The sequence below is a fragment of the Saimiri boliviensis genome, chromosome 3 (genome assembly GCF_048565385.1).
Source record: "Saimiri boliviensis isolate mSaiBol1 chromosome 3, mSaiBol1.pri, whole genome shotgun sequence".
Taxonomy (NCBI): Eukaryota; Metazoa; Chordata; class Mammalia; order Primates; family Cebidae; genus Saimiri; species Saimiri boliviensis.
Genome location: NC_133451.1, coordinates 1,308,278 through 1,334,549, shown reverse-complemented (window position 1 = coordinate 1,334,549; position 26,272 = coordinate 1,308,278). Strand labels below are relative to the sequence as shown.

The following is a 26,272-nucleotide window of genomic DNA, read 5'->3' as shown; positions in this document are numbered from 1 at the left end:
CAACACGAGGCATCACCTCATGCCCGTAAGAACAGAGATCACTAAACAGAAAGTGATGCCACAGCAGGAAGCGGAACAGTGGGACGGCGCGCAGTGCCAGGAGCGTGCCCGGTGCAGCGTGGAGAGCAGCGAGGCAATTCTTCAGAACGTTAGGCACAGAGCTCCTGAGTACCCAGCAGGCCATGGGCACTGAAGGAGGGTTCCAGGAGGCATCTGCACACCTGTGTTCATAGTGGCCAAGAGGCAGAAGCAGCCCGTGTAAATCACCAGGGGAACGAAGGAGGAGCACACAGCAGTCACATGCCACCTAACGACACTATGGTCAACAGCAGACCATACAGATGATGGTGGCCCTGTTAAGATTATGACACTGCATTTTCACGACCCCTTTCCTATGTTTACACGTGTTAGCTGCACAAACACCACCGTGGAACAGCTGCCTGCGGTAGGCAGTGCACTGACACGTGGTCCAGATTTGCAGGTGGGAGCCACAGGCTGTTCCACAGTGTGGTGTGCAGCAGCCACGCTATGTGGGCTCATGAGAGTTCACTCTGCCACGTTCACACCATGAAGATGTCACCCAATGATGCGTTTCTCAGAGCTCTTCCATGTAAGTGACACGTGGCTGTACCTGCGCACGTGATAGTTAACTGCAGGCATCGACTTGATTGGAGGAGGAATACCTAGAGAACCCGGGAAGCATTACTCTGGGTATGCTTGTGTGGGTTTTTCCCACACAGAGGAGAGACATGAGCTGAGTGCCAAGACGCCCTACAGCTAGGTGGTGCCATCCAGACAGCTGGGGCCCAGACAGAACGAGAAAGCCAGAGGAGAGGCAATATCCTCTCCCTCCTGGAGCTGGGACCCTGCCTTGGGCAACAGAACTCCGGGGTCTCTGGCCTTTGGATGTCAGGACTGACAGCAGCAGTCCCCCAGGGTTCTCAGGCCTGTGGCCTGGATTGAGCCAGGCACCAGCTTCCCAGGGTCTCCAGGTTGCAGAAGGCCTGCTGGGGACTCCTCAGCCTCCATAATCACACTGGCCGATTCCCCAGTCTGCCTATATATATCCTACTCGTTCTGTCCCCCTGCAGAACACTAACACAACATACAGTGGTATACTATTCCACCTTTTAAAAGAAGGCAACGCCCCCACATGCTACAACATGGAGATCATGCTAAGTGAAATAAGTCAATTGTCTGCATGATTTTACTTGCATGAGGTGCCTCACAGTCCAGCTCTTAGATGCAGAAAGTGGAGTGCTGGATGCCAGGGGCTGGGGCGGGAAGGAGGCCGTTTTGTTCAATGGCCATGGAGTTTCTGCCTTGCAAGAGGAGAGCGTGCTAGTGACCCACTGCACGACGTGGTATGACTGTTCTGTGTGCTTAAGGTACCGTGTCCACACTACAGATGGATAAAATAGCTGCTGTGTAAATGGTTGATGGCAAATTTCACATGTACATAACATTAACAACTTTTTCAATTAACAAATGTTTAAAAATTCTAATGAATTGGACTGACTGCAAGACTTCTTATAAAACTATAGTGATCAATTCAGCACGGTACAAGTCTAGGAATGGATGCAGGGGTTAATGCAGGGTGGGAACCCAGAAAAGGACCCACAGGCAAGGTTCATTTACATCCAGCCAAGGGGCCAAGGCAACTGAGGGGAAGGATCGTCTCCAACAGCCAGGACAGGGAAGGGATGCCCCTCAACCCAAATCTCACATCCCCATGAAAAGTGCCTCTGAATGGATCACAGACCTAAAATAAAAGCTCAAAGAACGAAACATGGGGGAAATGTTTGCATCCTTAAGACAGGCAAAGATATCTTTGAAGGATAGAAAACATACCAACTGTAAAAGAAAAACCCATCAACAAACCTCATCAAAACTAAAATTTCTTCTCTTCAGAAAACAACGTAAGAAAGTAAGAACAGGACCACAGACTGGGAGAAGCATTTACAGCCTGACAAAGGGCTTCCATCTGGAACACAGTCAGCTCCCACAGGAGTCGACTCCCACAGCCTCAGGTTTGTTGTTTTGTTTTGTTTTGTTTTTTGAGACAGAGTTTCACTGTGCCCCCCAGGCTGGAGAGCAATGGCGCGACCTCGGCTCACTGCAACCTTCAACTCCAAGGTTCAAGTGATTCTCCTGCCTCAGCCTCCTGAGTAGCTGGGACTACAGGTACCCACCACCTCACCTGGCTAGGAATCCCATTTTTTTAAATGGGAAAAGGTTTGAACAGAAACATCACAAAAAAGATACATGAAGGGCAGGTAATCTATAGGAAGACGTGCAACATCATGAGTCATCAGGGAAATGCAACTTAGACCACAGCCTAAGGTGTGATGGTGAGTTTTACAGGTCCATTCGACATTGCCAAGTTCCCCAACAAACATTTGGCCAAGTATTATTCTGGTTGTGTCTGTGAGAGCATTCTGGGATGGGATTAGTACCTGAATGGTAGACCGAATAAAGCCCACAGCCCTCACAGCTGGGGAGGGGCCCTACCCAACTAGCTGAGGAGCTGAAGGAACAGCAAGGCTGGGTGAGAAGGAACTCCTCCCGGTGTGGGTGGCCTTCGGGGGGCATGGGCTTTTCTGTTTTCTGGCCTTTGCACTGAAATAAAACACTGGTCCTTCTTGGACCTCCCACCCGACAGCTTCCAGATTCGAACTGTCACTGTCAGCCCTCTTGGTTCTCAGGCTTTGAGACTCAGACAAAGCTGTCCTGGGTCTCCAGCTTAGGACTTCCCAGCCTTGATAATCACACCCGCCAATTCTTCGTGATAACTCTTACGTGCGTGCATGCATGCCCCCCGCCTCCCCATAACACACACACAATGTGCACATGTGCCACTGGCTCTGTTTCTCTGGAGAACGCTGGGACCCAGAAAAACAGTTCCAATTCAAGAGGCCGCCACCACATGCTGGTGGAGCCCAGGATACCTGGACTCTTGCAGGCACTAGTCCTAACAATCCTTCTGGAAAAAACACTTAGTTCTTTAAAAGGTAAAGACAACTATCAGATGACTCGGCCATTCCACTCCCAAGAGAAATGGACTAGAATATCCAAATACAGGTGCAGGCATGCTTGTTCACAATTCCAAATGTCCCTGGACCAGGATGGGCAAACACACTGTGGTGTGCCCACACGGAAGTCCGCCAGCAATCGGGGGGGGGGGGGTGCACTCATGGAAGCCGCTAGGCACAGCAGCACACACACGTGGGCTCCACTCAGGAGGCACCCTCATCGGGGCCAGGCTCACCTCGTGCAGCGGCTCTCCACAGGGGGCAACTCGCTGGCCAGGGGACACCTGGCAATGTGTGGAGACATGTTTTATTTGTCACAATTGGAGCATGGCTGTGAACTAGCCAAACCGCAAGAGGAAATTAACTGGCACAAAGAAAACCTTATCAGTCCACCAAAAGGAATGAAAACACAAAAGCATCGGAAATAGAAAGCAAAGATGGTGAAAGTCCACGGTGTTAGTGATTATTATAAATCCGGATGGCTACGGAAAGACAGAAACATCAAAACAAACTTTTTTTTCTTTTTAAAACCTCTCTCAGAAACCGAAACAGATAAAAGGATAAAGCTGCAAAGCCGTGCCGTCCGAGAGAGTACAGCGTGAGACACGTTTGCGCATCATTTCAAATTTTCTAGTAGCCGTATTACACTGTACAAAGAGACACATGAAATGTTTTAATATTTAACCCAATTCATCCCGAGTATGTTCATTTGAACAATCAATACAAATAATTATCAAGGCCAAGCATGGTGACTCTATCTCTGAAATCCCAGTGCTTTGGGAGGCCAAGGTGGGAGGATTACTTGAGGCCAGGAGTTTAAGACCAGCCTGGGCAACATAGCAAGACCCCCATCTCTACCAAAAAAATACCAAATTAACAAACAAGCAATAAATCATTAGATATTTTAGACTCCTTACTCTCTTGTGCTAACCTTTAAAAGCCAGGACGTATTTTACATTGAGACCACACCACAATTTGGACCAGCCACATCTCAAGTGCTCAACAGTCATGTCGAGCTCACAGAAAATCCACTGGTGAGGCTAAGAAAATTGGCCCCGTACTATCGACAGGTGGAGGATGGTGTGTGGGCCTGACGGGAACTGTGCCTCACTCTTGGACCCTGCTTAAAAACGTACCACTCCTGCGAGTGAGCTGCTTATCCGAAGACCCCCGGCCCTGGCGAGCACTGTGCCTGCACATTCTTCAGTTGTCTATTAAATCACACAAAAGATGGCAATGTCATTTTTAATTTTACCAATTTTTATTGACATAATTCACAGGCCATACAATTCACCCTTTTAATGTGTACAATTTAGTTTTTAGAATAAGCACAAGGTCATACAAATCACTATTTACTTCCAGAAGATTTTCATCACTCCAAAAAAGGAGCCTACTACAATCCCCTCAGACCCAGGCAACCAACCAGCAACCGATTCCATATAAATGGAATCACACGTGATATGGACTTGTGTATCCAGCTTTTCTGCCTTAGTATAATGTTCTCCAGGTCCAGAGAGGTGTAGCATGCAGCAATGCTCCATCCCTTTCCGTGGCTGAACGGTATTCCATGGTATTAGTGTACCCATTTGTTTATGAATTCACAAGAGATGGACCTTTGGCTGCCACCGACAATGAGATGCTGACATTCTTAGGAATTTCCACTGCTCTTGGGGCTAAGCCCAGGAGGGCAACTGCCTGATCCTACGGGAACCTGGTGTGTCACCTGAAGAACAGCCAGGTTGTTTTCCGAGGTGGCTGTGCATGAGGACTCCCATTTCTCCACACCCACACAACAGCATCGCTTCTGCTACGCCCTTCTGGTAGGGCATGCAGCGGCCCCTCACTGTGGTTTTAGTTTCTGTTTCCCTAAGGATTCATGATGTGCCTCCTGGCCATCTGTGTATCTTTGAAGTTGACTAAAACTGTGTGCTCATTCTAAATACGTTTTCTTCTGCATTTGTATTAATGAGCAAGTAGAGTTCCTAATATACTCTGAATACTAAACCCATAATGGCTATCTGACTGACTGGCAAAGATGTTCTCCCTGTTCTGAGCAGCTGCCTCAGTCAGCTCAGGCTGCTGTAAGAAATATCACAGGCTGGGCAGCTTACACAGCCAACACTGATTTCTCAGTGCCGAGGGCTGGATGTCTGACCTCAGGGTGCTGGCACGGTGGGGTTCCTGGTGAGGACCCTCTTCCTGGTGAGGACCCTCTTCCTGGTGATGTCCTCATATGGCCCTTCCCAGATTATGCGCATGCTGAGAGAGCTCTGGGGGCTCTCTCTCCATCTTCTGTAAGGACACTAATCTCAGCACTGGGTCTCTATCCTCATGACCGCCTTCAAACCCGGTCACCTCCCAAAGACTGCACACCTCCAAATACCACCCCATGGCAAGTTAGGTCCTCAGCATGTGGAGCTGGAGGGGCTCACACATTCAGCACACAGCGGTAGTCTTTGCAAAACTTTGACAGTGTCCTTTCAAACACATCCTTCCCATTTTAAGGTCCAATTTACCTATTTTGTGCATGTGTGTTTTGGATGTTGTAGCTAAGAAACCAGTGTCTAATCCAAGGTCAGGAAAATTTACATTGTTTTTTTGTTTTTGTTTTTGTTTTTGTTTTTTGAGATGGAGTTTCGCTCTTGTTACCCAGGCTGGAGTGCAATGGCGCGATCTCGGCTCACCGCAACCTCCGCCTCCCGGGTTCAAGCAATTCTCCTGCCTCAGCCTCCTGAGTAGCTGGGATTACAGGCACGCGCCACCACGCCCAGCTAGTTTTTTGTATTTTTAGTAGAGACGGGGTTTCACCATGTTGACCGGGATGGTCTCGATCTCTCGACCTTGTGATCCACCCGCCTCAGCCTCCCAAAGTGCTGGGATTACAGGCTTGAGCCACCGCGCCCGGCTGACATTGTTAAGAGTGTCATAATTTTAGGTCCTACATGTAAGTCTCTTACCCATTCTAAGTGAATTTTTGTAGATGGTGTGTGAGGTTAGGGTCCGACTTCGTTTTTTGCTAGTGGAGATCTAGTAGTCTCCGGGTCATTTAAAAACACTATTCTTTCCTATCTTGGCAGCCTTGCTAAAAATCAATGCCCACAAATGAATGGGTTCCCGTCTAGACTGATTCCCCCCCGCTCATCTGCCTCGACCCCCTGCCAGCTCCATGCCATCTCCATCACCACAGCTCCACGGAAAGTGCTGAAGCCGGGAAATGCAAGCCTCATGACTCTGCTTCAGCATTGACTCCTTGCTTTTCCATATGAATTTTCAAAATAGCTGTCAATGTTTACAAAAAGTCCAGCTGAGATTCTGATACAAAATCTACTGAATCTGTAGGTCAACTGGGGGAATACTGCTATCTTAGTAACAGTCCAATTTCTAAGTATTTTATTATTTTGGTGCTGTTGTAACAACATTTTCTTCCTTTTTGACCATTTCCAAGGTAGAGAAATATAACTTCTTTTTACTTATCTTGTATTCTGCAACCTTGATGAACTAGCTTATTAATTCTAATAGTTCCTATGTGTATTCCTTAGGAATTCCACATACAAGATCATGTCATCTGCAACTATAACTTTACATTTTCTTTTCCAATCTGAACGTCTTTTATTCTCCTGGCCTAACAGCCCTAGTTAGAGTCTCCAGGACAATGCTGAACGTAAGTGGGAGCTGACCCCTTTCGCCTTGTTGCTGTTCAGCATGAAGAAAGATGTTAGCTATAGGTTTTCCACAGACGCCCTTTACTGGACTGAAGAAGTTCCTTTCTATTTCTGGTTTTTTCAGCATAAAAGTGTTTGTATAATGAAAAGGTGTTGAATTTTGTAAAGTGCTTTTGTTGTATCTATTGAGATGATTATGTGGTTTTTGCCCTTCATTCTATTAATATGACACATTACATAGATTTTCACATGTGCATTTCTGGGGGAAATCCTTAGTCCTGACACATAATCCTTTCTGTATGTTACCAGATTCAGTTTCCTAATATTTTGTTGAAGATTTTAGCATCTATTTTCCTTGATCTGGAATACTGGTCTGTGGTTTTCCTGTGATGTCTCTGGTTCAAGGTTATTCCAAGGTTATATCCTCATAGAATGAGTTGGGATATATTCCCTCCTTATATGTTTTTGGGAAGAGTTGGTATAAATTCTTCTTTAAATGTCTAACAGAATTCACCAGTGAAACCACCTGGTCCTGGGCTTTTCTCCGTGAGGCGGTTTTCTGTAATAACTTCACCTGTCATAGGTCCACCCCATCATCATTTTCAACTTAACAAAAATAACAACTGTATATGGTTCAACCTAATCTATTTTTCCTTCTACACACTTTTTGTGTGTCCCTTGCCCAATGCTTATTTTTATTTACTTATTCACTCATTCATACAGGGTCTCACTCTGTCGTTCAGGCAGGAGCACAGTGGCACAATCATAACTCACTGCAGCCTTGAGCTTCTGGCTCAAGTGACCCTCCTGCCTCAGCCTCCCACAGTGCGGGGATCACAGGGGTGAGCCCCTGTGCCTGGCTTGTTATCTGCTTTTAAAGTCTGGCTCTATCTTATCTGACTATATGAAAGAATTAAACATTTATCTCATCTGCCCAATTTTTCCTAGGTAATTTGTTGCATTACAGCTTTTCACAATCACAGGATTTCTCTTAGTCAGCAAATGTTAAATTACGTTTCCTCCAGAACATCTACCCCTTCGGTGGCTCACAGCAGTAATCTTCCGTTTTCGTCACTGAAGCAGAACGTGGCAAGTGGCCCGAGTGGAGGCGTGGTGACACACGTGCCCCTGCACGCCCGCTGCAGCAGCCCCACATGCATCAGCTTCAGACTTGCTTCCTCAAACCTTCCCCCGCGTTCGCTGTGCTTTTCTGACAGTATTTGCTGACAAAAAGAAACGTGCTTTAGTGTGGCATCATCATGTTTTCACCAACACAGGAAGGAGGACTTTCCCAATGGCCTGAGGCTCTTTGCCTTTTGTAATTAACCTAAGAAGAAGTTTCTAAATATTGATCACGAAGCTCATCCCATGGCCAGAAGTGCTGGATTGAGCCTTGACTGGCAGTTCGCAATCACTCTCCGTCCTGGAGGGCCCGTCTCGTGTTCTGGTGTGGGGCACACAATCTCGGTGGCTTCCTGCCATCCTGAGCTGATCTCCCCAAGCACCGCACAAACCCTGAGGGAGATTCACCAAGGACAAAAATGCTCCAAATCCCCTAAGCAGGCTTCTGGAAAAATCGACACTGCCAGTCAATTTCTGAGGGGATGTGACCAGATTGACGTTGTGCCCACCAAAGCTCTCGGTGGGAAGAGCACTGCCAGCCCCAGCTCCACACCTCAGTGGTATGCGCGCCCAGTCAGGCTCAGCCTTAACTGGTTCCCTGCAGAACCTTCTGACGCCACTGCTCCATCTTGGAAAGGGTCCGCAACCCGCAGCAGCCGCACACGTGCACACAACGCAGCACCAGCGTCAGAAGCCAGCAGCACGGAAGGGCCGGGGCCATGCCCCACGTGGTCCAGTGCCCTCATCCCCCGGGTCACTCCCTGACCAAACAACATAGACCGCGTGTGGGCAGGAATGTCAGTTCACGGACACGATGTTAGCAGAGCGCACTTTCTGCTTTTGATAAAATATTTCAAAGGGAGCCAGCTGTTCTGCCACAAGGTCATGACTCTGGCAGTTTCGTACCTGGCTATGGCGTCCGGCAGAGCCCAGCCCTTCCTGGTGTCCCTTTCATTATAAATAAGAAATATTTTATCAAGCACATAAAAAGCAACATTACAGTTTTCATACAGAAACATGGTACCCTCTGCTAGGGCCAATCTTCTTTGGACCTTTACGAAAACAGCGGCATGGCAGTCAGGCTGCCTGCTAAGGGTGCTGCTGGATCTTCTGTTTCTGCTGCTTTGGGCTGGGGTGAGTGGGATGTGTTCTAACTGGCTGGGGGTATAGAGAACAGCGAGTGGGTTTCGGGCACTTACTGTGTGCCCCATTATTGTGCTGCCTTTCTTGAAAGTTACATTTACTTCTATTTCAATTGTTACTGCTTTAGACGCCATTGCTAAAATAATATTTAATATTACTTTGTTCATTTGTTAATTGGAGAATTATTTCTTCTCTATCCTCCAAAAGAACTTATATCCCAGTGGTCAGAAACAAGCAAAATCCCCTATGTCAGACCGCAGTCATGGCTCAGGAGGGAAAAGGGAGGAAGTGGCAGATGCTGGGGCGGCAGTTTCAACAGCGGGGTCAGAGAAGCTTCAGGAGGTGACGGCTCGGCAAAGACTGAAGAAGGTGAGGAAATGGGCCCGTGGACATCTCTGGGAGGAGCGCTCCAGGCAGAGGAGGGTGGCACAAAAACCCTGGGCTGGCATGCTGGCCCGGCTGAGCAGCAGGATAAAGCGCTGGCCCAGCGCCGTAAGGGCCAAAGCCACTCTAAGGACCCTGGCCTTCATCCCCAGTTAGACAGGAAACTCCTAGAACAAAAGGATGACAGGATCTGACGATGGGGCAGCTGGGGTGGGCATGGGCAGAGCAGGGACCAGCCAGAAGGCTGGACATGAGCTGTGACCACAGAGGGGTCAAGGCCAACTTGAAGGCTCTGGCCCTGAAGAGAAGGCAGGCTAGCAGAACTGGTTTGCACAGCAGGAGTCAGGATGGAAAGCTCAGATGTAAATATGCCAAGGAGCTGGGTGTGGTGGCTCACCCCTGTCATCCCAACACTTTGGGAGGCCCAGGAGGGAGGGTTGCTTGAGCCCAGGAGATGGGAGACCAGCCTGGATAACACAGCAAAAACCTATCTCTACAAATAAAAAAAATTAGCCAGCATGGTGGCACATGCCTGTGGTCCCAGTTACTCAGGAGGCTGAGGCAGGAAGACTGCGCGAGCCCAGGAAGTCAAGGCTGCAGTGAGCTGTGATCATGTCACTGTACTCCAGCCTGGGTGCCAGAGTGAGACTCATCTCTAAAAATAATAATGTTAAAAGTAAGTAAATATACCAAGGTACCTTGCCAAGTGGGTATGTTTTACAGGTAACTGGACACAGGGCTCTGGAGTTGGGAAGTTACCCACCTAGGAGTCATCAGTACACACAGACGCTCCTTAGAATCCACGGGACCCTGTGAGGGCACCAAGGTGGCACCTCACAGCAATGCCCCATGCCAAGGACTGATCCAGGGGCCAACACTCAGAAGTCAGATGGCAAGGGCCAGCCAGGGAACATGAGGGGCTGTGAGCCTGGGGAAAACCAGAGGATGGTGCTCCAGGGGCCCGGAGGGGTGAGCTCTGAGAAGTAGACATGGGCCCAACGAATCCATCATCGGTCTCAGCAGCCTCTTGGGGTTACCTAGTGCTCCGGCTATAGCACTGTCATGGGGGCAAAACCAGATGAGGAGCAACTCCACAGACCCCACGGCAGGGCTGGCTCAGAGAGAGGGAATCCATGGGTTTCGCCCAGGTTAACCAGAAGACAGGTGTGTACCTCTTCAGGTCACAGGGATGGGGCAGACGGTCTGGTGCATGAACAGATGCTGGTCTTGAGTGGGGCACAGATGACAGGTCCCCAGAAACAGGAAGGAGACAGTGAGTGCAAGCAGGCAGTGGACAGACAGGGCCACCCCAGGAGCAGAGCACAAGGATGGGAGCAGGCACAGGGGCTCATGGAGAACGGGGGGCATATGGAACAGTCCCTGGGGTACAGGGGGTTAAAAGGCCTCAAGACACACGGCCATGCTGCCAGGCAGCATTCGGCACCCACTCCAGCCAGCAACCGGGTTCCTCAGCAGTAGGTGCAGCCTTTGCGGCCGGCACAGGAGCCTTGCACACCACGGTTCCCATGCTGAAACTCTGGAACAACGGGACGGAGAGAAGGGCAGGGGCTGGGGCTGCATCTCGAGGGCCGAAGGGAGGCAGAAAGGAAACGCAAGAGGCTGACGACACCCAGATGAGGGCACAGGCTATGAGTCCAAGGCGTCCTCTAGGATGCGGCAAGTGGACCAGAAGGATACGCAAAGTTGAGGACGTGCCCAGACAGGAGAAATTCATTCGGCCACAGCCATCCGCTGTGACTCCCGTGCCAGGCACTCAGGGTGTGACGAGAACACGACAGTGACAAAGGCCAGCCCCTGCCCTTGCAGAGCAGACGCTCTAAAGGAGATGCCCAACCAGCACAGAGAGAGGCAGCCTATGACAACAGCACAGAGAGAGGCGGGCTACACATCAGACCGTGACAAGTGCTACAAAGGAAACCAGACAGGCCAGGGACCAACAGCAAAACGAACCACATCCCAGTTTTACTCAGGGCAGCAGTGAGCCCACACCCGAGCGTGCAGGCTCACCCTCGCGCTCTCTACACACACACACGAATCGCGCTCTATTTACACACACACACACACACACACACACACACACACATCTGTATTCTTTCAGTCTCCTTCAAAGCTAGAAATGGGCAGCCCGATGCTCTGAGTAATGAGTTGCAGTGTGAACACTCAGGAGGGTCGCTGCTAAGGCCCCACACAGAGAGCTGGCCACACAGGGCGACACCACTTCCCCTTCACCCTCCTCTCACTGCAAAGGCCGCAGCCCTGGCAGCCATTGCGGACTCAAGGACAAACGTGAGAAACAGAAATCGAGGAAACCTCCGAGTTCTGGCCTGTCACTGAACAAGTGCCAGGAGGACATCACTGTCAACTGACCTCGGCAGGCTAGATCATAAGGCAGGTCTGGGGCTCCAAGGCCAAGATGTGGCATTTGGTTTCGAGCCTGGTATCCTATCTGTGAACTGTCTCCCAGACACACGAAGAGAGCTCCGGGGGAGGCTGCACAGGATGGCCTCAGGGAGAGACCTGGGGAGGGTGGAGTGTGGAGACTGTCCATGAAGCCTCACGACCTCTGGAGAACTAGCTGGTGACATCAAAGAGCAAAAAGCCTCTAGGACTAGATAACACAGCACAGGCCTCTGAAGAGGACGTGCAGCGACGATGGAGAGAGCCCTAAGGACGATGTCACAGACGCCTAGTGAGGGGGGTGCCTCGAGGCAGTGTGATGAACTGGGGGCCTGCCGCTGTCAGGAACATCATTTCATCTCATCCTCAAGAAGAACATGTGGGTGGAGCGCTGGGGGACAAAAACCTGATTTAGGTGAAACAGAAAGAGGGACAAGAGGAAGGGGCAGAGAAAGGGAGCAGCAGCTGGAGGAGGACGTGCGGCCAGGAGGGGCTTTCATTCACAAGGGGAAGATTCAGAGCCATCTGCACACAGGAGAGAGGACAGCCAACCGCAGGAGCAGCCTCGAGGCAAGGGCGCAGGTGCGGGTGAGGGGGGCGCAGGTGCGGGTGAGGGGGGCGCAGGCGAGGGAACACCAGGCAAGGGAGGCACAAGTGAGGGGGGCACAGGTGTGGGTGAGGGCGGTACAGGCATAAGTGAGGTCGCAGGAGCAGGTGAGGATGTCGCAGGTACAGGTGAGGGAGGTGAGGGGGCGCATGCTCGGGTGAGGTGGGTGCAGGTTTGGGTGAGGGAGGCGCAAGCGCGGGTTAGCGGGGAGCAGGTGCAGATGAGGAGACACAGCTGCGGGTGAGGGGGGCACAGGTGTGGGTGACCAGGGAGCAGGTGCAGGTGAGAAGGGCGCAGGCGTGAGTGAGGAGGCACAGGTGCAGGTGAGGGAGGCGCAGGCGCAGGTGACCGGGGAGCAGGTGCGAATGAGCGGGGAGCAGGTGCAGGTGAGCGGGGAGCAGGTGCAGATGAGGAGACACAGCTGCGGGTGAGGGGGGCACAGGTGTGGGTGACCGGGGAGCAGGTGCAGGTGAGAAGGGCGCAGGCGTCAGTGAGGAGGCACAGGTGCAGGTGAGGGAGGCGCAGGCACAGGTGACCAGGGAGCAGGTGTGAATGAGCGGGGAGCAGGTGCAGGTGAGTGGGGAGCAGGTGCAGGTGAGGAGACACAGCTGCAGGTGAGGGGGGCGCAGGCGTGGGTGACCGGGGAGCAGGTGCGGGTGAGAAGGGCGCAGGCGTGAGTGAGGAGGCACAGGTGAAGGTGAGGGAGGCGCAGGCGCAGGTGACCGGGGAGCAGGTGCGAATGAGCGGGGAGCAGGTGCAGGTGAGTGGGGAGCAGGGGCATGTGAGGAAGCACTGGTGTGGGTGAGGGGTGCACGGGCACAGGTGATCGGGGAGCAGGTGCAGGTGAGGAGGCGTGGGTGAGGGGGGCGTAGGTGTGGGTGAGGGGGGCGTAGGTGTGAGTGAGGAGGGCGCAGGTACAGGCGAGAGTGCAGGGACGAGTGAGGGGCCTGGGTGAGGGGGGCGCAGGCGTGGGTGAGGGCAGTGCACGTGAGGGGGCATGGGTGGGGGGCTGTGGAGGGTATGGGTGAGGGGGGCAGGTGAAGGCGGCACGGGTGCAGGTGAGGGGTGGCAGGGCAGTTCATCCACCACGGGTGTGGGAGCAGGTACAGGTCAGGCAGGGTCTGCATGACGGGCATGGGTGAGCGTGAAGTGGGAGGGAAGGTCTGAGAGAGGGACGGGTATGAAAGGCTCGCCTGGGAGGAGAGGAGAGAGGCTGCTCTGGGCCCCTCCCTTGAAAGGGGCACCACTTGGGGTCCTGATCTGGATCCACAGTCCGGCCATCCACACAGCAGGTGCTTTCCTCTGCTCAGCCACACTCAGCTCAACAGTCACTAAATGTGATACTAACACAGCGAATAATTCTTTTGTTTAGGTTTTCAAAATAACGGCCCTTAGCTATAATGCTTCTGAAATAACACAGACGTAAAAATCAGCAGCAGTCACCCTGGCAGGAAGTGAGCTTTGCGACGCCTAGGTCAGCACCCAGACATCCCCGCTCCGCCTCACGCCCCCTCGAGAGTGGGGCTCACTGCACGGCCTCTCTGCAGACGGGCAGTTCTCATGCTGCCCGCGCCCGCCGGTCTCCTCTTCATGCTGGTGCCAATTTGTCCCCTTGGCTTGCTTCCCACCCTGCTGACCCCTGTACTGCCTGTCACTCGGTCTCGCTGTGAGATCCTCTCTGCACAGCTCTGGAACAACCCCAGCCACATCACCCCGATGGAGCTATGTGCCTACTGGGGTTACAGTCGGCCGGGACTTCAACACAGCCCACCCCAAAACTCAGCTCCGCTAACCAGCTCGCATCGCATTCACAGAGGGAGGCCTGTCCCGGCCCCCACCCTGCCAACCAGCTCACAGCACTGTGTTCACCAGGGAGGCCCACCCGGCCCCCATCCCCTGCCACTGCCCAACTCACCTCAACGTCATCAGTGTCTTTAAAGGATCTCAAACGTCTGTGGACTTGTGCTGATGCCCCCCTCCCGCCGAAATGTAGACGGGGACCTGACTTGTCTCCCTGTCGTAACAGACCAGGGCCTGACAGTGCCTGGCCAAAGGGGGCTATGGAACCGCTGCTGCGGAGGAGGGTAGGAGAGCGGCTCAGTGCACCGGCGGCCCTGCTCTGCAGCCCGGTGGCTGTGCCTTGCTCAGGTCCCAGGGCCGCTTCGGGCCTCACGTCAGTACTGCCTCCAACCCAGCCCAGCCATTAGAGCGAACCAAGTATTAAAAAGCCCTTTCTTGACTTCAAATGTGTTAAAAAGTAATACTTAAAAAAACAAAAACAAAACCAGCCCCCAGCTAGCAGCGAATCCAAGTCTACACGCTCATCTCTGCCTCGCCTATCCAGCCGGAAAGCCCAGGCCCGGAGGGAAGAACTGTGCCGGCCCAGGGCCAAACCACGGGCGGACGGTGGGAGAGGCGAGCGGCGTGGAGCCGGGAGGCACAAAGGGCAGGCCACGGCTCTTCTGAGCAGAAGCAATTTCCACTGTGCTCTGGAGACTGGAAGGATTCTGGAGGGCCATGTGACGTTACTGCAGATCAAAGCACATCAAAAAAGCCAGCTGCAGAAGGAAGTGGGGACCCCGCCCAAGACCCCTCAGATAGACACAGCATCACCAGGTCCAGTCCAATGTGTGTGTCTCTTACGTCAAATGCTTCGTGATTGCCCGTGTTTCTCAGACTGGAGAACACAAGATCCTCCCAAATCCAGCCAAGACAGAGTTCAGAAAATGCAAAAACTGCACTAAAAGTTACAACTTCAAGAACAGTTGGTACCCAGACCCCTACCACAAGCACAGACCCAGGCTGGGAGGCTGCAGGGCAGTGCCTGGGCAACCAGACTGTCATAAACCAAAGGCAAAACATGCGAATCTTCCTGTAGAGAATTCAGACACCTGAGAATGCACCCACGAGCCCAGGGCTTCCCAGCCTGTCCTCTGGGTAGAGGGCAGCATCACTACCTGGGGTGTGAGAAGACTCAGTGGAGCTGGGAATCCCTTGCTGGGGCTCCAGGAGAGGAGGGGTAGGCCCCAGTGAGGCTCAGAGAGAAGCCAGGTCCAGACCAAGGTCTCCAGGTGATGAACATCACTTCTCACCCTGGGCCATGCAGACACCCATGTAAAATTCTCTAAACTACTATTTTTCTTCAGCTATCTGACGGAGAACAGCAGGAGTAAACACACAAACTGCTAATGAAGCCATCTCTGTGCGGCACGGTAACTTGAAGAAAAAAAACATTACTTTCATTTATTTATTTTTTGAGACAGGATCTCACTCTGTTGCCCAGGCTGGAGGACAGTGGCGCAATCTCAGTTCACCACACCCTGGATCTCCTGGCTCAAGCAATCCTCCCACCTCAGCCTCCCAATTAGTTGGGACTACAGGCACACATCACTGCACCCAACTCATCAAATTACTTTTATAATCAGAAAAAAAAAAAAAAAATTAAAAATAAAATAAAAACAAGCACTTGCAATTCAAGATAGTGAACTATGCACGCTGAATTGAAAGATGGTGAATTCCTTAGGTCAGGAGTTCAAGACCAGACTGGCCAACATGGTGAAACCCCATCTCTACTAAAATTAGCTGGGCTTGGTAGTGGGTGCCTGTAATCCCAGAGAGGAGGCTGAGGCAGGAAAAACGCTTAAATCTGGGAGGCAGAGGTTACAGTGAGCTCATATTGTGCCACGGCACTCCCGCCTGGGCAACAGAACAAGACTCCGTCTCAAAATAAAAAAAGAAGAAGAAAGATGGTGAATTATGCATCTTGAATTGGAACTGTGCATCTCTCCCCTCCCACAAGGCACTATCCACCACCCCACACCAGACAGCATTCCACAGCAAAGACACAGCCACAGCCACAGCCAGGACACAAGGGTGAGGCCTCAGGAGCCACACCTCTGTTTGCTAAGAAGAAACAAGTCCCTTAAAGCAAAATCGGGACCAGCATTTCCCCTGGGAGTGTGCCTGGCCCCAGGGCACATCTAGCAATGTCTGGAGACCTTCTGGGGCATGCTCTTGGCATCTAGCGGCAGACACCAGGGATGCTGCTGAACATCCTACACCACACAGCCCCCTCCACAAAGGCTCATCCGGCCCAAATGTTCACAGGCTGGTCCACCCCTCCGGTGGAAATGGAAGCTCGTGATGACAGAGGTGCCCAAGGTCAGTGCGTGTTGGCTGCAGCAATTTATGTGTGTTCCATTCTCTTCCCACTTCACCAGGAAAATAAGGAGAAAAATAAGTACCTGCCAAGTACCCAGGAGCCCCACCACCCACCCTGACACTGTGAGGAACCAGACATCCCAGGTGTTACTGCTGAACCCCAGCTAGGGCTCCCAGGCCCTCTGAAGAGTAAGGAGTCCCTTGTGTCTGTGGAGGACTCACTCACTTGGCAGGAAAGCAGTTTAACTCTTCCCAGGCGAAGATCCAGTCCAGTCATGCCAGTTCCCCCCACCCAGGAGGACGTGCTTTCGGACTAGAGCAGCACGGCATCCACCCCACAGCTTCCAGAGCCCCGCCCCCCAGCCTTCCTTCCCTTCTCTCACATCCGCAATGGCCCCTCCTAAGGACAGAAGAGTGCAGCTCTTGAGCTGTCAGCTCAGCATGTTCTGTTTCATTCTATACTAATAAATGCTTCTAAATCAAGGATCCCTAGTTTCCCAGCAAAACATCTCCATTGTCCACTAGGAATCTCTCCTGAAAACTTCTATGGAAAAAAGTTTAAACTCAGCAGTGATACAAGTGTCAAAAGAGGAATTACAACACTCTTTCTATTTTTTTTTTTTTTTTGAGGCGGGGTCTCACTCTGTCACTCAGGTTGGAGTGCAATGACACACTCTGGGCTCACCACAACCTCCGCTTCCTGTGTTCAAGCAATTCTTCTGCCTCAGTCTCCCAAGTAGCTGGGATTGCAGGTGCGCACCACCACGCCCGGGTAATTTTTTTTGTACTTTTAAGTAGAGATAGGGTTTCATCATGTTGGTCAGGCTGGTCTCGAACCCCTGACCTCGTGATCCACCCGCCTCAGCCTCCCAAAGTGCTGAGCCACCGTGCCCGGCTACAATACTATAGTATCTCTTTACCTGTATGACTGTCTACATGACTACTTTAATCAGAAGCTATGTAATAACTCTGGAATGCTAATGACATCCACAATCAGAAAACAGCAGAAGACATGAAGGAGAATCCTCTCCAAAGACCTTCCATCTCCTTCCCTAGTTCCTTCAACACCTTTTCTGGACACCTTTCCTATTTGGTGTTCCCACATTCACCAGCCAGGGCCAAAAGTGACAAGCCACCACAGTTCTGATCTTCAAGCCATCTTGTGTGTTAGCTGAAATGACACACAGGGCCTGCAGGCGCACTGCACGAGACAAAGTGACCACTGCCTCACACCTGTCATCCCGGCACTTTGGGAGGTCAAGGCAGGACCATGGCTTGAGCCCTGGAATTCAAGACCACCCTAGGCAACAGTGAGACCCTGTTTCTTTTTAAAAATATGAAATAAACCGCTAGTTGATGAAGAGGAAGAGAAGCTTGCTTCTGCTTTCCTATGAAGACCAACTACACCAGGGTACAGCCTGACTTCAGCAGTGCTAACTATAGCAGGTACCTTTTAATGAATGCCAGGCACTGCTTGAAACAATACGTGGTCACTCGTTTCAGCCTGAGGTGACACAGGCATTACCATTACTTAAATCTGACAAGAATAAACAATCACCAAGTGGGGCCTCATGTCTCCCAGTGAGGATGAATGCAGAGGAGCCGGAGTCACACCCCAGCAGGATGGCTCAGAGCCTGCGCTCTTCAGCCCTTTGCCGAGATACCTTGGGCCTGGGGGAACGCACAGCAACCTGGTCACACTGCATCCTCCACACCTGTCGCCACCGAGACGGACGGACGGACGGGAACACCAGGGTGCTCTGGGAGGAGAGAAAGTCTTCGCAGCCCTCCAAGAAGGGAACACAAAACCACAAAGCTCAGCCGCAGCTCTAGGAAAGCTATGACCTTGATCGACTGAGGAATTCCTTCCCAGGTGCTTTATATCAAATCCTCTATTAAGTAAGTAAAGAGCAAGCATCTGCTCCTTTTACTAGGAACACAAATTTCATTCTAAAAAGTGCGACGCGGCTAGGTGACCACCCAAGGTCACGCAACCGGTAACCAGACGGCAAGAGCTGTATTTCAGGTTTGGTGACGCCCATCAAAAAGGTCGCTGGGTGCCATCCGGCCGTGAGGTTTCTCCCTACAGTTCCTAACTAGCGACCAGGATCCGGCACCCAGCACCTTCCCGCCCCGGGCTCCCGGGAGGGCAGCCGGATACCGGCCGGGCACGTTGCGCACTCTGGGCGCCGGAGACCCCACGCCCCGGAAACTCCGGCCGCCACCCCCAGCCCCAAATTCGCCAGCCTTTGCGCTGCCAGGGTGGTGGCTGGTTCGGCTCACGCAGCTCTTTAAGCAAAGGGGCCACAGTCAGGCGCCGGACAGGGCCAAACCGGCCGCCCCCGTCCCACCTGCCCGGCGCGGACAGGGCGACCCCGGGGAGCCCGCACGGCCCCGCGAGGCCGCGCCCAGCGCCCGCCGTCCTCTCCGCTGGCCCTCCCGGGGCGGCCCCTCGCGGCCCGTGGGCACCGGCGGAGGACGCCGTCGCTGGCCTCAGCCTGCGCAGCGCAGGCGCCCACCTTGAGGGTCGGGTACTCCTGGACCTTCAGGGTCATGGACAACTGAGCCGCCGACTCCTGCACCGCCATCTTGAAGCGGCCAAAACATTAGCGGGCGGGGGACGCGCGGGCGCGCTGCACGCCGGGAAATGACGCCGCGCGCTCCGGCCGGCGCGGGGCGGGGGCGGGCCGATGCAACTGCACCAATCGCATCCGCCCCCTCGGCCGGAGGCGGAAGAAGGTGCGGCCCAATCACTGCCGGGTTTCCTCTCGCTCAGCCAATCAACGATAGCCCCGGCTGGCGGTTTCCTTCTTGAATCCGCGGCCGCAGACGCCGGGCTGGCGATGCTGCGGGGGTGTGGACTGCGGCCGGGGCGGTGGCGCCGGGGCCGAGCGGCCTGGGGGACTCGGCGTCCGTGTCGCTCCTCGGGCTCCCGCAGGGCGGTGCCCTCGTGCCTGCGGTCCCAAGGGCGACGTTGACAGGCGCCTGCAGCCAGCTGTTCTCCTTCGGCCTTGTTTTCACCGACCTCCAGCTGCCGGGGTCCCGACGTGGAGGGAAGGCCCGATACCGAATCCCGGTTTATGGACGGAAGCTCCTGGCGCCCGAGGAGCCTGTGCCGTCTCCGCCCTCTCCCCGCAGGGCGGGCGGCGCTGGCCTCGGGGTGCTGCCTTGCCTTCATTTCAGCCGCTTCACGTTCTCGGCCTTCAAACACCGCCCGCCTCCCTGCTCCTTTCCAAAATAAAAATGAAATTGGGTTTGATTAATTACGAAATGACGTCCCCGTTAAACCACCTTGTGTTTCATGTAACTCATTTCTAAACGATTTTTAAAATATTTCCTTTTTTTTTTTTTTTTTTTTTTTTAGAATAAAGAAGAGGAAGAAAGAGAAAGAGGAAGAGGGAGAGAGGATGGGGGTATTGCTTTGTTCCCCGGGCTAGAATGCAGTCTAAATATGGGTATGCTTGTAATTGTCCTTAATAATGGAGACATGAAAGAAAATGAGGGAAGAGAGTAACAAACAAGCAGCCAACCAAGATTTCCTTTAAACTTCTAAGTTGATATGATGTGGTACTGATAAGAGTGTATATTTTGTATATTTAAAGTGGAGAGTTCTATAAATGTTAATTACATTTACTTGTTCGAGATCTGAGTTCAAGTCCTGGATATCGTTGTTAATTTTCTGTCTCATTGATCTGTCTAATGTTAATGGTGAAGTCTCCCACTATTATTATGTGGGAGTCTAAGTCTCTTTATAAGTCTTGTATGGCTGCGTATTCCTGTATTGGGTGCGTATATATTTAGGATCTTTAGCTCTTCTTGTTGTTGCATTGATCCTTTTATCATTATATAATGTCCTTCTTTGCTTCTTTTGATTTTTGTTGCTTAATTGTAACTTCTGCTTTTTATTTATTTATTTTAGCTCTCTGGTTGGTTGGTAAATCTTTCTCCATCCCTTGTTTGGAGTCTTTGTGTATCCTTGAATGTGAGATGGGTCTGGATGCAGCATACCGATGGGTTTTAGTTTTTTATTCAAATTGCCTGTCTTTGGATTGAGGGATTTAGTCAATTTAAATTTAGAATTAATAATAATATATGTGAATTTAATACTGCCATTAGCTGGCTATTTTGTCCATTAGTTGATGTAAATTCTTCATTATATTGATGCTCTTTTTGATAATTTTTTTAGAAAGGCTGATACTGTTTGTTCCTTTCTATGTGTAGTGGTTCTTTCAGAAGCTCTTGTAAAGCAGGCCTGGTGGTGATGAAATCTCTGAGTGCTTGCTTATTCACAAAAAACTTTATTTTTCCTTCACTTGTGAAGCTTAGTTTGGCTGGATGTGAGATTCTGGGTTGAAAGTTCTTTTCTTTAAGGATGTTGAATATTGGCCCCCACTCTCTTCTGGCTTGTAGAGTTTCTGCTGAGAGATCTGCTGTAAGTCTGATAGGCTTCCCTTTGTGGGTAACCTGACCTTTCTCTCTGGCTGCCCTTAGTATTTTCTCCTTCATTTCAACCCTGGTGAATCTGACGATTATGTGCCTTGGAGTTGCTCTTCTTGAGGAATATCTTTGTGGTGTTCTCTGTATTACCTGGAGTTGTATATTATCCCGCCTTACTAGGCTGGGAAAATTTTCCTGAATAATATCCTGAAGCGTATTTTCCAGCTTGGATTCATTCTCTTCGTCACATTCAGGTACACCTATCAAGCGTAGATTAGGTCTTTTCACATAGTCCCGTATTTCTTGGAGACTTTGCTCGTTCCTTTTTATCCTTTTTTCTCTAATCTTGTCTTCTTGTTTTATTTCATTGAGTTGGTCTTCGACCTCTGATATCCTTTCTTCTGCCTGATCAATTCGGCTGTTAAAACTTGTGCATACGCCAGGCGCGGTGGCTCAAGCCTGTAATCCCAGCACTTTGGGAGGCCCAGGCGGGTGGATCACGAGGTCGAGAAATCGAGACCATCCTGGTCAACATGGTGAAACCCCGTCTCTACTAAAAGTGCAAAAAATTAGCTGGGCATGGTGGCGCGTGCCTGTAATCCCAGCTACTCAGGAGGCTGAGGCAGGAGAATTGCCTGAACCCAGGAGGCGGAGGTTGCGGTGAGCCGAGATCGCGCCATTGCACTCCAGCCTGGGTAACAAGAGCGAAACTCCGTCTCAAAAAAAAACAAAAAACAAAACAAAAAACTTGTGCATACTTCACGAAGTTCTCCTATTGTGTTTTTCAGCTCCATCAATTCACTTATATTCCTCTCTAAATTGTGTATTCTTGTTAACATTTCGTCAAATCTTTTTTCAAAGTTCTTAGTTACTTTAGATTGGGTTAAAACAAGTTCTTTTAATTCACAGAAGTTTCTCATCCACATTTTGAAGCCTGCTGCTGTAATTGGAACACACTCGTTCTCCATCAAGCCTTGTTCCGTTGCTGATGAGGAACTGGGATCCCCCGCTGAGGGAGAGGCGTTCTGATCTTGGGTATTCTCAGCCTTTTTTGGCCGTTTTCCTCCCTTCGTTATAAATTTATCCATCTGTGGTCTTTGAATTCACCGTCTTTGTAATTAGGTTTCTGAGTGGACGTCCAACTTACTGATTCTCAGCGCCGAAATCTGAGCAACCCACTGCACCGACCAAATCAGTGGCGTTAAGATTGATGGTGCTTTTCTGACTCTGCACCAAGAACCGACGCTCCGAGGTGCCGGCAAAACCGCCTCGCCGGTCGCAAGAGTCGTGCTGGCGACCCGTGGGGCTCCTCCGCTGGGAATCTCCTGGTGCGTGAGCAACAAGAATTCATGTGAAGATGTGGCGTCCTCTCATTCTTTGCGCTTTCACTGGGAGCTACAATCCCGAGCTGCTAGTGATCAGCCATCTTGGATCTCTCCCTAAATATTTCCTTTTAAAGGGGAAACAGCTAAGGTGGCATCGCGATGAAGCCAGAATCTCCGCCTGCTACGCGTCACAGCTGGAACACACGAAATCCGACCTGCACTGTGGGATCTTGCTCTGTTTTATCCAGGAGTTGGGGACGAAGGAAACTGTTACTCCTCAAGTATGTGGCTGCGGACTCCGGTCCTTTAAACATTTGAGGTAAATTTTACAGTGAAGTGCACAAATCTTTACAGCTTAATGAATGTTCACCCATATTTGCGCTTTAACCATGTCCTGGTTGAGATTTAGGACATTTCCTGTGGCACAGAAAGGTCCCCTGCCCCTTTTCAGGCTATATCCCTATCATTCTAACCCTGCTCCCTATAACAGCTTTCCTGACCTTCCTGTAGATGGAAGTGTGCACTCTGTACTCCTGCATCTGTTCACAGTTCACATCATGTTGCTACTCTCCCAGATGGCCCCAGTAATCCACCGGAGCACCTCAGCAAGGGGATGGACTGCCATCCTCCTTAAAGACTTTGGGTTCACTTTACCAGGAATTCAAGATTAACCCAAAGGAAACAACACGGGTTTTATTTTCATGGTAATGCCATCCTAGTAACATCTGAAGTTAGAAATTCTTAGGAATGAGGAGGCAGAGGCTTGCACATTGGAGAAATTGTTTCACTCTCTACAACCTTTGGGTCATTTATTCTAGGTTTTCTTAATATTGGAAGATAAAACTGTATTTGAATTAGTTGGTCCTTTGATTAGAAAAGGTTGTAAACCAAGAAGTGTCTGAGACAGATCTCAGTCAGTTCAGAAGTTTATTTTGCCAAGGTTAAAGATTATGACCTGTGACACCTCAAGAGGTCCTCACAACATGTGCCTGAGGTGGTTGGGTTACAGCTTGGCTTTATACGTTTTAGGGAGACATAAGGCATCAATCAATAACGTGAGGTTTACCGTTGGTTTGGTCCGAAAAGGCAGGACAACTCAAAGCAGGAGGGGTGGGTGGGAGCTTCCAGGTCACAGGTAGATTGAAAGATTTTTCTGATTGGCAATTGGTTGAAAGAGTTCTTATCTAAAGATCTGGAATCAAGAGAAAGGAGCATCTGGGTTTAAAAGGGGTTGTGGAGACCGAGATTCTTTTTTTTTTTCTTTTTTTTTTTTTTTGAGACGGAGTTTCGCTCTTGTTACCCAGGCTGGAGTGCAATGGCGCGATCTCGGCTCACCGCAACCTCCGCCTCCTGGGTTCAGGCAATTCTCCTGCCTCAGCCTCCTGAGTAGCTGGGATTACAGGCACGCGCCACCATGCCCAGCTAATTTTTTGTATTTTTAGTAGAGACGGGGTTTCACCTTGTTGACCAGGATGGTCTCGATCTCTTGACCTCATGATCCACCCGCCTCGGCCTCCCAAAGTGCTGGGATTACAGGCGTGAGCCACCGCGCCCGGCCAAGCTCATGGTTTTTAAGAGCTGTGTCGATTACAAAAGGAAGAAACAATGACCATGCACGCGTTCAGAAACGTTAAAGCAGCTGCAGCAGCAAGAAAAGCCAGCAGAAATAAAAAATCGTAAAGTTGAAAATTAAAAGGAAAGAAAATTTTTAAATGTAGAACCAAATATATATGTGTAAATCCAGTTGTTTAAAAAATAAAATAGATAACCCCACCAGCTTACATAATTTTTTGAAAAGCACAATGTCACAATTTGGAAACAAGAAATGATAAAGCAGAAAAGGCCACAGAAATGACAGGAGTTGAGGGAATCATGAGAGCTTTTATTCCACTGCAGGTGGGAGGCATGAAGGAAGCCTCTCGAAATGAACAAAATGTTGCCTTGCACCCGAGGCTGGCTTCCTGGGGCAGGGGAGGCTGTGCCCAGGCCCACCGCATCCGCGAGTTGTTGGCGAGTCAGTGAGGGCGGCCATGTCTCCTCCATTTGCAGCCTCCGAGAAAGGAGGGCACCCTCTATCTCCTGTGTTCAAAATCATTGCTGAGGCCCAGCGTGGTGGCACACGGCTGAAATCTCAGCACTTTGAGAGGTCAAGGCAGGCGGATCACTTAAAGCAGGAGTTCGAGACCAGCCTGGCCAACGTGGTGAAACTAAAAATACAAAAGTTAGCCAGGCCTGGTGGCGCATGCCTGTAGTCCCAGCTACTTGGGAGGCTGAGGCAGAATTGCTTGAACTTGGGAGGTGGAGGCTGCAGTGAGCCAAGATTGTGCCACTGCACTCCAGCCTGGGCGACAGAGCGAGACTCCATCTCAAAAAAAAAAAAAAAAAGCTGTGTCATTTGACACTTCCAGCAGCCGTGCATGACAGTTCCAGTCTCAGCATTCTGTCTTTTCCAATGGAGCCATTTCAGTGTGTGTGGTTTATTTTATTTTGACAGAGTGTCACTCTGGCACCCAGGCTGGAGTGCAGTTGTGTGATCTTGGCTTACTGCTATCTCCTTCCCCCAGGCTTCAAGCGATTCTCCTGCCTCAACTTCCCGAGTAGCTGGGACTACATGCACCTGCCATCATGCCCGGCTAATTTTTTTTTTTTGTATTTTTAGTAGAGATGGGGTTTCCCCATGTTGGCTAGGCTGGTCTCAAACTCCTGACATCAAGCAATCAGCCTGCCTTGGCCCCCGCAACGTGCTGGGATTACAGGCATAAGCCACTGCGCCCGGCCTAGTGTGTGTGATTTAAATGTGCATTACGCCCAGCTAAGGTAGCTGAGTGCTTTCTCATGTGCTCATTTCATTGGTTATTCGTTTACAGCTCACCTTGAGCAACAGGGGTTTGAACTGAGCAGGTTCAGTTGTCTGCGGATGGTTCCTGCCTCTGCCATCCCAAGAAACAGGACCAAGCCCTGCTTGCTCCTCTTCCTCAGCCACTCACACAAGCAGGAGGAAGATGGAGACCTTGATGGGAATCCCCTGCACTTAGTGAACTGTGGATCTGTTTTCTCTTCCTTATGATTTTCTTAATAACATTTTCTCTTCTGTACTTTACTTTATTTTAAGAATATAGTTTACAATACATATAACAAATAAAATATGCATTAATCAACTGTTTATGTTATTGATAAGGCTTCCAGTCACCAGCGGCTATTTATTAGCAGTTAGGTTCTGGGGAGTCAAGTGTTACATGTGGATTTTCCACTGTGAGGGGGTCAGTGACCCTAACTGCCAAGTCGTTCAAGGGTCAATTGTGTGTTCTTTGTGAAACGTCTGCTTTTTTTTGAGACAGGGTGTCGCTCTGCTGCCTAGGCTAGATTGCAGTGGTGGAAATACGGCTCACTGCAGCTTCAACCTCCTGGGCTCAAGTGATTCTCCTGCCTCTGCCTCCTGAGTAGCTGGGATCACAGTCATGGACCATCATTCTCAGCTTTCTTTTTTTTTTGTAGAGACCGGGTCTTGCTATGCTGCCCAGACTGGGCTAAAACTCCTGACCTCAAGTTATCCTCCTACCTCTGCCTCCCAAATTCCTGGGATTATTTTGTTGCTTATGTTTAAATTGTGTCATTTGTTTTTGTATTGTTGATTAGTAGGAGTTCTTCTGAGTTCTTCAGATATTCTGGACACCTGTCTTTTGTGAGCCATAGTCACGTGTCCCTTAATGACAGGGATGTGTCCAGAAAATGCAATGTTACAGGATCTCGTCATTGTTGCTATTGTGTGAAATCACAGTGTCACTCACACAAAGTTGGATGTTGCGGCCGCTGCACTCTCGGCTGCAGGCGGAGCCTGTCACTGCTAGGCCTCGCCTGCCACAGGGCTGCTCAGGGTGCTGTGTTTCCAAATAATTTAACAGGAGGAATACTTCCTAACTCATTCTATACAGCCAGCATTACCTTAATACTGAAATGAGATAAAGACATTCACAGAAAAGT

General features: G+C 50.7%; 1 protein-coding gene and 1 long non-coding RNA gene across 7 annotated transcripts in view; one reads left to right on the top strand and one right to left on the bottom strand.

Moving 5' to 3' along the window:
* Positions 1-19,163, bottom strand: part of MAEA (macrophage erythroblast attacher, E3 ubiquitin ligase) — a 50,166-nt gene extending 31,003 nt beyond the window's left edge. The window contains exon 1 of the mRNA XM_039468016.2: positions 19,049-19,163. Within this exon, the coding sequence (XP_039323950.1) occupies positions 19,049-19,117 (69 nt within the window). The 5' untranslated portion in view covers positions 19,118-19,163. The remainder of the gene's footprint in view (positions 1-19,048) is intronic.
* A 166-nt stretch (positions 19,164-19,329) lies between these two features.
* On the top strand, positions 19,330-25,450 carry LOC141583964 (uncharacterized). 6 transcript variants are annotated; one of them, XR_012516786.1, is made up of 3 exons: positions 19,330-19,984; positions 21,876-22,294; positions 22,426-25,450. It is a non-coding gene; the product is annotated as an uncharacterized LOC141583964 (long non-coding RNA). The 6 variants fall into 6 exon arrangements; XR_012516785.1 differs by having other exon boundaries at positions 19,330-21,220; XR_012516784.1 differs by having other exon boundaries at positions 19,330-22,001; positions 22,089-22,294.
* Positions 25,451-26,272: the final 822 nt, after the last annotated feature.